The 10,712-nt window shown below is 42.0% G+C and overlaps 1 protein-coding gene across 1 annotated transcript; it reads right to left on the minus strand.

The window, feature by feature from the left end:
- Positions 1–740: 740 nt before the first annotated feature.
- LOC134290628 (uncharacterized) lies at positions 741–7,608 on the minus strand. The gene is made up of 2 exons (XM_062857802.1): positions 4,472–7,608; positions 741–825 (listed from the first exon to the last, which is right to left on the minus strand). Exons 1-2 carry the CDS (start codon positions 7,606–7,608, stop codon positions 741–743), a joined length of 3,222 nt encoding a protein of 1,073 aa, XP_062713786.1.
- Positions 7,609–10,712: the final 3,104 nt, after the last annotated feature.

Genomic DNA, 10,712 nt, shown 5'->3' on the forward strand with positions numbered 1-10,712 from the left:
ATTCAGAAATCCTAATTGAGTATGGCGTTGTTGCTTTCGAAACTTTACAAAACTACAAGCTCCCGAGTGGAGACAGAGACAGAGCACAAAGTGCTGTGAATATCAGTCATGTTCAATGAGATAGATTTAACATGATCGAAGTTACTAAATCCTGCTCTTACCTATTTGTTGGCGAATGAGTAAGAGCAGGAAGCAGCAAACATCGATCAACGTCAACCTACTTCGTCAAAAAACACTTTTTTGAAACGAATAAATTACGGCAGCCTTCAGTGGGCTGGGCACGTAGTGCGAATATCAAAAGAAAGAATAATAACGAAAACAATATTCAGCATGGAACCAGGTTTAATGGTCGGTGACTTCATGGACGTCTGCGAACACGCTGGCTACACGTGGTTGAAAAAGACATGAGAATATGAAATGTTTGGAAAACCAGGAGGAACAGCGTCCAAACCCGACGAAGATTGTGCTGTACTATACGCTCAAAGCTTCATTAGTTACTTTATAGCCGACAAGGTTACTTCCGGGATCACCAGCTAAATTTTAAAATCATCGCGAACCTCCAGATATCGACAACAACAGTTTTATTCTGGTGTTTCCCATCCCCCAAAACGATGCCGGAATAATAAAGCACCCTAACCAAGCCTCTCAGGCTGATAGCCCCAGTTACTGTCTACCAAAATCCAACCCTCTTCCCGGGATTATCATGAGCATCCCAGAATCATTGGGACTACAAAAAGCATTCAACTGAACACCTTGCCGAGCACGCAGCGGTGTCGTTCTTTTCGCTCATGCGCCAGCGCGCCATCCTGTTGTTGTTGTTCGGCGCTGGGAATCAAGTAGCCGTGTGCGCGAAGTAAACATGACGCTTGTTTCGCAGTCACAGTGGGGTCAACACGGTGCTCCATTTACCGTTATTATAAAATAAAATATACCATCAAAACCTGAAACGCCATTCTCTTTATTTACCTATCCTACACCTCTGGGCAAATTTTTAAAATCATCGTTGGGCGAAATTTTGAGTTACGCCCATTTAAAGGGCCTAACCTCTAAAAAATCGTGTTTTCTATAGAATAACACCAGATTTCATAACAGAATCATGAATTAAAGGCATCAATAACAAAAATTATCATGAATAATATTGAAATTTGGTAGTATGCATCCATATAAATATTAGTGGAGTGCATTTTCTATCAAAATTGGTCATTACGTCAATATACGGTAGATGTTCTTAGGGCCTATAGAAAACAAACAGTTCATCGGTGCAACAATTCAATTAAAAGTATAATGTTTTGTGATTCCATATGTCTATAGATGTTCATATTACTCTCAGTCAAGGTGATAGTATTCACATGCATCCAGCACCAACATTTCAAAAGGACGTAACTGATCTTCAACACAATATCTTCTCCCATAGCTCTAGATCGTATCTCATCTTTCCCAGGACACCAACAACCACTATCGGAAAGAATTGCATTTTCTCCGTCCAGTAGTGGCTGTACATTGCGTCGGAGAGAAAAAGGTTTGGTTTCTGCTAGCAGTTTCGCCTTTTTGAAATGTTAGCACCGATATATTAAGAGCGTACACTGTCAGCAAATCTGCTTTAAAAACAATAGTCAAAAATATGGGCAACCATAAATTAAACAAAAAGAAATATGTCAGTGTGCCAAAATTCTTGAGTTATAAGAATAGAAAAACAAAATTTGGAAAGGCCAAAAGACAAAAAGTTGGAACAGGCAACAAATAATCAAGCATAATTTGCAGAGTGAATTTTTTTTTCTTCTTTCATAATATGTAGGTAAGACCTTTTGTCCTTATCATTTTAACTTTTATTCGATCTTTTGTCTTTCAATTTTCTCATTTGTACGTTTTGCCTTCATCAACTTCAGCATTTCAGAAGGGCGTAACTGCTTTTTGATACGCCCTTTTGAAATGCTGAGGCTGAGAAGACGAAACGTAAAAATGAAGAAAAAATCAAAAGACAATATTGCGCGTTTAACCGTAGATTATCGCGCAAAAATGTTCAAAACCGCTAATAGATGGTCGCCAGTACATCATATCGTGTTCAATATCGCGCAGAAGACACTGAAACAGTTAAATGCAACCGCGCATATCTATTTACATTTTTGCAAAACTTTGCGCAATATTTTTTCTTGCAATATATAATAGGTCGATAAAAGTAAAATTAGTAGGATCAAAAGGTCTTACCTACATATTAAAAAAAGAGAGAATATTCATGCAGCATTTTATGTTTCATTATTGGAAGCCTGTTTCGACTTTTTGTCTTTTAGCCTTGTTCTATTCTAATAAGTTATAACTTAAGATATTTGGCACACAGACATATTTCTTTTTGTTTAATTTATGGTTGCCCGTATTTGACTATTGTTTTTAAAGCAGATGTGCTGTATAGAGAGTGTACGCATGTGAAAAGGACGGAACAACCGTTAAACGCCTCAACTTCTTCCGTCTTTCCTAGGCGTGTTTCAATTCATTCATGCAAATTTATCCTGTTATAAGATAGAGGGGAGACTTCTCTACCTGTTACTGGTTAGAGTTTACGTGAATAATGGGAAATACGCTCAGGAGGACCTGAAGAAGCAAAAATTTGCAATGGTTGTTACGCACTTTTCAAATGGTAATATAATCTAGATTGAGTTTAACCCTCGAGCAGTCGCGTCTTCGGCTACCTACAACGGCACTACGTTCACACTGTGTATCACAAGCGTGCATTTTTCATGGTGCGTGTACTCAGTACACGACGCGACCGCTCCCGGGTTAAATAAGGGCGAAAGTAACATGAACGACTTCTCTTTATCGACTCTCTCTTCTTCAAATTAAAGTGACAAGATGCAAGTATGGTTGCAGTTTTTGGTCATAAGTCGCTAGCTTGCGATGCAATCTAGCGTCTAAGTGTGAAAAAATCGATTGATTTGCATCTTGCCACTTTAATTTGCAGAAGAGAGAGTCGATGAAGAGAAATCGATAATGTTACTTTCGCCCTTATATAAACTCAATCGGTGATAACATTTCGAAAAGGCGAAACTGGTTGCCGAAACCAAACCTGTATCTCTCCGACGCAATGTACAACCACTACTGGACAGGGAAAATGCAATTCTTTCCGATAGTGGTTGTTGGTGTCCTGGGAAAGATGAGATACGATCTAGAGCTATGGGAGAAGATATTGTGTTGAAGATCAGTTACGTCCTCTTGAAATGTTGATACTGGATGCATGTGAATACTATCGCATTGACTGAGAGTAATATGAACATCTATAGACATATGGAATCACAAATCAATATAGTTTTTGCATTGCTAACTGGACTGCGACAAAGTGCGGAATCTCCAATAAAAGTGCGATATTGCATCAAATCGTTCCGGTGTCTTCACCGCACTTGTTCATCACGAGCTACTGAATAAGTGCGGTGAAGACACCGGAACGATCTGACGCAAAATCGCACTTTTATTTGAGATTCCGCACTTCATCGTCGCACTTATAACCGCGCAATGCGCAATATACTTTTAATTGAATTGTTACACCGATGAACTGTTTGTTTTCTATAGGCCCTAAGAACATCTACCGTATATTGACGTAATGACCAATTTTGATAGAAAATGCACTCCACTAATATTTATATGGATGCATACTACCAAATTTCAATATTATTCATGACAATTTTTGTTATTGATGCCTTTAATTCATGATTCTGTTATGAAATCTGGTGTTATTCTATAGAAAACACGATTTTTTAGAGGTTAGGCCCTTTAAAAGGGCGTAACTCAAAATTTCGCCCAACGATGATTTTAAAAATTTGCCCAGAGGTGTAGGATAGATAACTAAAGAGAATGGCGTTTCAGGTTTTGATGGTATATTTTATTTTATAATAACGGTAAATGGAGCACCGTGGTCAAGAGAGCTAATATCTGATGCACTTGCTGAAGCAAATTTATGATGCAAAACAGTGCATTCAAATCAAAATTGCGGGAAAATGACAAGAGTTAGGAGTTTGGTGCCAAAGAACGAATTGTAGAGCATTTCAAGGCGCACAACTTTGTCTAAGGAAAAAAATAAGTTAATTACGCATTTTTCCGAGTAAATCGACAAAAACTGCTAAAAATCCACTTACTTTCCACTTATTTGCTCTTAAAAAGTGAGTAAGTAAGAAAAACTTGCATGTTCGAAGATGACGTTCAATAGCAAATTTCACAATCTTTCGAACGGTGCTGAGAGATCTTAAATAAGTTTAACCGTTTTCATGTTTTAGCCATTTTATTGAAAGCATTGTCAAAATCATGAAAAGTTCAATAACTCCGTAATGGTTGAGATTTGACCATATGCGTAGAACAATTTTTTTCATCAAATATCATCCTTAATCACCCCCTAAAATATTCTGGGTAAGGAACCCAACACCCTGTATAGTGCCACATGTTGGAAGCAAAAAGTTTTCTAATTTTCACTACGCGGTTTTGTACGAACACTGGAGTGTTTGTCTTCATTTGTTTCAACCAGTTCAACACTATTTTAGAGTCCGACCAAAGCACCACCTTTGCGGTTGTTAATGCTAAGGTTTCGCGCACTTTTTCCACTTGTTCCGCTAACAGCAATGCAGCACACAGCTCCAGCCGCGGGATCGTCATCTCATCAGGTGTGGCGTCCAACTTGATGTCTCGTTGAATCTCCTTCATTGGGGCAACCCGTGACTTGCCACAAATCAATCGCATCTCGGCAACCCCATCACTCTTCACACTTCTCAGGTATATGCAACACCCATACGCCACCTTGGAGGCGTCAGCAAATCCATGCAGCTCGACAGTAACCGCATCATCAACAGTAATCCGCCGGTTGATCCGCAGAGAATTCAAAGACGAAAGCTCGGACCTGAACCGGTTCCACGTTCGTAGTTGCTCCTTCGGAATCGCTTCATCCCATTCCACGTTCTGCTGCCACAGTTGTTGCATCACGAGTTTGGCAATGAGTATGATCGGTGCTAGTAGGCCATGAGGATCGAACAGCTTTGACATGTCCGACAGCACCATTCGCTTCGTGGGTATTTCGGAACCCTCACCGATTGGTTTCACGTGGAACAGGAAATCATCACTAGAGGGATCCCACAGGACACCAAGCGTTTTAATGACTCCGTTGATATCACTGTCCTCGAAGTTCAGCTGCTTCTCCCTGGCGTCAATAGGGATGTCTTCGAGCAATGCTTCATCATTGGCGCACCATTTATGGAGCTGGAATCCACCCCTGGCCAGGAGTGTGATCAAGTTTTTCTGAAGCTGCCTAGCACCGCTCAGGGTATCAGCACCAGTCATCACGTCATCAACGTAGAAGCACTTCACAACAGCCTCGCTCGCCGCCGGAAAGTCCTCCTGCTCATCTTTAGCCAGTTGAACGATGGACCGTGTCGCCAGGAAAGGCGCGGCTGCTGTACCGTAAGTAACCGTATTCAGCTCCAACTCCTTCACTGTCTGATCCTTATTCTCTCTCCACAGAATCCGTTGGTACTTCCGATGAGACTCGTGAACCATCACCTGCCGATACATTTTCGGGATGTCGGCGGTGAAGACGTACTTGTGCAAGCGAAATCTCAAAATCACGTTGAAGAGTGAATCCTGCACTGTTGGACCAATCTCCATCACGTCGTTCAACGACAGATCTGTGCTGCTCTTCGCCGACGCATCGAACACCACTCTCAGCTTGGTCGTAGAACTGTCCGGCTTTATCACGCAATGGTGTGGCAGATAATGAGCAAAATCGTTCTTCTCACATTCGGCGCTTGTGACCACTCGGCAGTGACCCAACGCTAGGTACTCGTTGATGAACTCAGCGTACGCCTGCTTCAACTCCGGCTGCCTTTCTAGACGGCTCTCAAGTGCAACAAATCGCCGCATCGCTTGCTTCCGGGATTCACCGAGCTCGCCAACGTTATCACGGAATGGTAGCATCACCACGTACCGGCCATCCTTGTTTCTGCTGTGAGTCTCCTGGAAGCTCAGCTCACACTTATCGTCTGGATCAGGGGATGTATCACCTCCAAGCTCGTCGATGGTCCAAAACCGCCGAAGTAGTTGACACAGTTGTTCATCAATTGCCTCCGATGTGCCAGTTTGACACACTTTCACAGTACCGATCGGCGCAGTATCGGCCACCGGTCCGGAAACGAGCCAGCCCAGTTGACTCTCTTGCAATAATGGCAGATTAGGAGACAACTTGATCTTACCTTCTTGCAGCACATCGAAAAATAATTCCGCACCGACAAGCATGTCAATGCGACCAGGTTCGTAGAAGTTCGGGTCGGCCAGCTGTACCGACTCTGGAATCTGCCAGCTATGCGGGTCGATCTTCGTTGCCGGCAATGCACCGGTCACTCGGGGGACAACCAGATAATCCAACGATGATTCAAAACCGGTTGTTCTGGATACCATTTTAGCACTCACTTTATGCTTCACGATGGTCTTCATCCCGTTTACGCCGTCGATCGGGACATTGGCACTCTCCTTCCGCAATCGCAGTAACTCTGCCATTCTGGTTGACATGAAGTTCGCCATCGCTCCGGAGTCAAGTAACACACGGCATTTGTGCGCCTCACCGTTGGAATCGTACGCCATCACCACAGCGGTCGCCAAAAGAACTTGTTTCGTCTGCATTGGCACGACTGGAATCGTACACTTCGCCGCGGTCATCGGCTGATTGGAGTTCTCCTGCACTGCCGCAGGTGGCTGCGGGCTCTCAGCTGCTACAGGCTTCTTCTCTTCCGGATGCATCAACGCATGATGTTTTTTCGTACATGATGGGCACGTTTTGCTGTGCTTGCACGCAGCGGTTCGATGCCCTCGCTGCAAACAGCTGAAGCATAATCCCAGCTGCTTCGCCTTCGTGTACCGCTCGTCAACATTCATCCTTTTGAACGCTCCACATGTATCCACCGGATGGGCAGATCCGCACAGGGGGCATCCATCATTCGCCTTCGAAACCGTCACAGTGTGCGTCTTACTAGTGACTGTAGACGGCTGACTTCTTATCGACACGACCTTGTTCTTGACTGTCGTGACGTTCTGCTCACACCTCTCCAAGACGTGAGAGTGTTTACGCAGGAATGCGATCGTATCTTTAAACACTGGTAACTTACCATGCTCAACAGATGCCTCCCAGCTTCTGCGGGTACTCGGATCAAGCTTCGACGCCAGCAACGTGATCACAATAGCTTCGGACATCTTATCCATCTTCAGTTTGTGGAACTCCAAGGATTCCACGCGTTTTGTGCAGTCGTCAATCAACGTTCGCAGTTCTGCTGACGACTCCTTGGCCATCGGTTTCATGTTCAGCAACCTCGTGACGTGGCCGTGAATCACCATCGGGAGGTTCTCATAGCGTTCTACCAGAATCCTCCAGGCGCCATCGTAGTTGTTGTCGTTGAGTGTCTGCTCATCAATTGCTCCCTTTGCCTCTCCGACTAACGCCTTATCCAAATAATGGAGCTTCGTTGCTGGAGAATCCTGTGTGCACCGGTCCACAATATCGCAGAATCGAGCCTTGAATTTGTGCCAGTGCTCATACCGGCCGTCAAACGTCGGCAACGGTGTTTGCTGCAACAGCAGGGACGGCGGCATGCGGTACGGCACAATGCTTTCCTGCACGCCACTATTCCCGCCACGCTCACCCACTGCTACAGCATTTCCAGAAAACTTCATAGCGAGAAGTTGCTTCATCCGCTATCGCCTTTTCGATGTCCACGTAGTGCTGGATCATTTCGCTCAACGCGATCCGAACGAACTCGTAAAGCTCTTCGAACTCAATAAACTTCGGTTCGAATTCTTCTCTCCTTAGAGGGTCGGCGAGGTAGATACGGTTCTGGAAATTGTTGTACTCCTCATAGGCAGCATCGACAGTCTTCATGTAGAGCTTCAAGCCATGGTGGGTGAACTTTTCGGGATCCTGATCAGCATTCAAAATGGCCGACCTGATCCGCTCCACTTTCGACCGAGCCGCACTGCAACACTGCTCCAATGCTTGCACACTTTCCGCCATCTTCTTTTCTTTCAGGCGATTTTCAGCTTCGTCCTTTTGCTCACGCACACTACGAACCACACTCAAATCGCCGGTCGGAGTTAAAAATGGCGACGACGGAAACAATACTTTCTTCAGTTTACCAGACCGCAAAAACATCACCCAAAATTGTTCTTCTTGTTCTTTTTCTTCTTTGAGGTTTGACCTCCACTGTTTTCTGTTCTAATTTCCGGCTAGCAACAGCACTTGTCCGGAACTCGCAAGTCCCCGTATTCTTCCATCTGCCGCTCAACCGATCACTTTCACTTTCCGTAAACCGCAGTGTCCGGAACTATCCGATGCAATGCATGCAACCGGATTCACTTCGCGATTTCCGACCGTCGCAACAACCGAAACTCGCGTCGATTCTTTCTCGTTCCGCGCACGAACCGAGAATCTAAAATGCTTCCATCCACTAATCCGACATCCGGCACGATCGGACCAAAATGTTTCTTCGGATACTCAGGATGGGAAAGCAAGTGGACTGTATTAATTAAACGAAATTTATTTAGCAAACTGAAACACGTCTGAACACGGCGCGTTTTTATTACTTTTTGAATTTTCCTTCTTCCTACTCTTCTATCTCTTTCCTATCGGTTTCCGCTCGCGCTGAGCCAAATCTCCTCAAACTCTACACAACCAACTCCTATCGCATACACGGAAAAAATCATTGTTTTTCATTTTGCGTTTACACTGAAATATACTTGCTTTAAATTCAAATAATCAAACATTCGTTTCTATTTTAGTGTAACAATTTGCATGTACCGTGACCGGCCCTAATTCTGCGCAGTCCCTAATTCGGCGCACTTTCTCATATATACAACAAAATCATGGACGCTAGTTCAATATTAGCTTCAAATATATTTTTTGAATATTGTTTCAATAGTAATAAAATAGTTTGTGAAGAAAAATGTTTCAATCTAACGACCATTATTTTGTTAAAAAATAAAATGGTGTTGCAAGTACTGGAAATTGCCTGAAATCTGTGTCCGTTAGCGAAGCTGCTAAGAAGTTGCCTCATCAACTGAAGCATTTTGCGACATAAATAATGAAGATAATGTCTGCTTTTTCTTGTGCATCATGTACTGCTGTGTTCGAGGAATCAGAATCAACAAAAACATTTGAGTTTTCTTCTTCTTTTCTGAATCTTCTTGTTCTTCTTAGGTGCGCAGAATTAGGAACCGGTATTAAATGGTGGTCCTAATTCTGCGCAGACATTTCAACACTACGTTTTAAACATATAATTAATAAACAAACGTCATATAAATGCCACCATAATTTGCCATAACTAGGATATTCTGTTTCCAGCAATCCGGTGAATGTAATTACGTTTTAACAAGTTAGTTTAGAAACTTTAAGGGCTAATTTATGCTTCTTGAATTTTTGATCCGATAGTTCGAGTGGTTAGTCTCACTTGTTTTAAACATTTGCTATCAACCTCGGAGGAAAATTTATGTATTCATGCAAACATTCGTCAAATGCGACATATAATGCGAGTTCATATGGAATTTTCTTAAACAGAGGAAACCCTGGAGTTTGACAAGAAAGAAGTCTCAGTTTGTAAACAAAGATTGTGCCACCTTGTCATGGCAAAAAAGTTTATATTGCCTTTATAAAAGCACTTTAAAGTAAATTTTACTAAAATTTAATGAGTGTACATATTATGCGGATAACTGAAAAGCTTTATATACTAGTATTCGTTAATGCTACCAAATACTTTTGTGTATCATGATGAAAATTCACTTTGCTTAGTAATCAAAGTGGGTAGTATCAATGTTGGGTACATGCAAAGTTCCAATATGGTCGTAATGTCGTATAAAAGTTGAAAATGAAGAATTCGGTTGAATTTTGATCTATGAACCATGTTCTCATTACAATGTGTTCTCTTTTTAGAGTTTTTCCCATGTGCGCAGAATTAGGAACACTAGTGCGCAGAATAAGGAACATTCTAAAAAAGGGTGTGCAGAATTAGGAACAAAGACACACTTTAGAACTTTAGGTGCGCAGAATATGGGCCCTCCACGGTATATTTCTTATGGGATTAGACATAACTGGTACACTATGGCGAAATAGGGTGCAAGGAAGCCGAAAAATTAAGGAAAATAATTTATTTCTAACATAAAGCAAATTGTGAAGTTTGAATTACTGCAACCATCTTTTGTGAACGAGATCTAGTGTTCACATTTTTTCTTCTTGATTTGCATCACTAAAGGTTGAAAATCGACTATAGGGCACTGCACTGTTTTGATTTTGTATGGGATTTAGACGTTTCGTGCCCTTGTTGTTTACAAAATTTCTGTAAGAGTGAAAGAGAAGGAGAGAATTTCATGCAGTGCCCTATGGCGAATTTGAGGAACATTAGCCATATCTGGTACACTGAGCCTACATAATTAGATACACGTAACTTTTCCAAAAAACATGACAGTTTTTAAAATTGTTTAAAAAAAGAAAAAAATCATTCATCTCAAGTTTTTTCAAGTATTTAGTTGAGATAAGTTAAGATAGTTAGATAATAGAGTAAACTCTCTTTGAACTCTGTTTACTCTACTATCTATAATTTAGATTAGAATGTGATTTCCGAACAAAAAACTAATTTATCTAATTATTTTCGTTTTTCGAGCACATAATACAAACTAGTAGTAGTAGTAGTAGTAGATACTATATATAC

Source organism: Aedes albopictus, chromosome 3, assembly GCF_035046485.1.
Source record: "Aedes albopictus strain Foshan chromosome 3, AalbF5, whole genome shotgun sequence".
Taxonomy (NCBI): domain Eukaryota; kingdom Metazoa; phylum Arthropoda; class Insecta; order Diptera; family Culicidae; genus Aedes; species Aedes albopictus.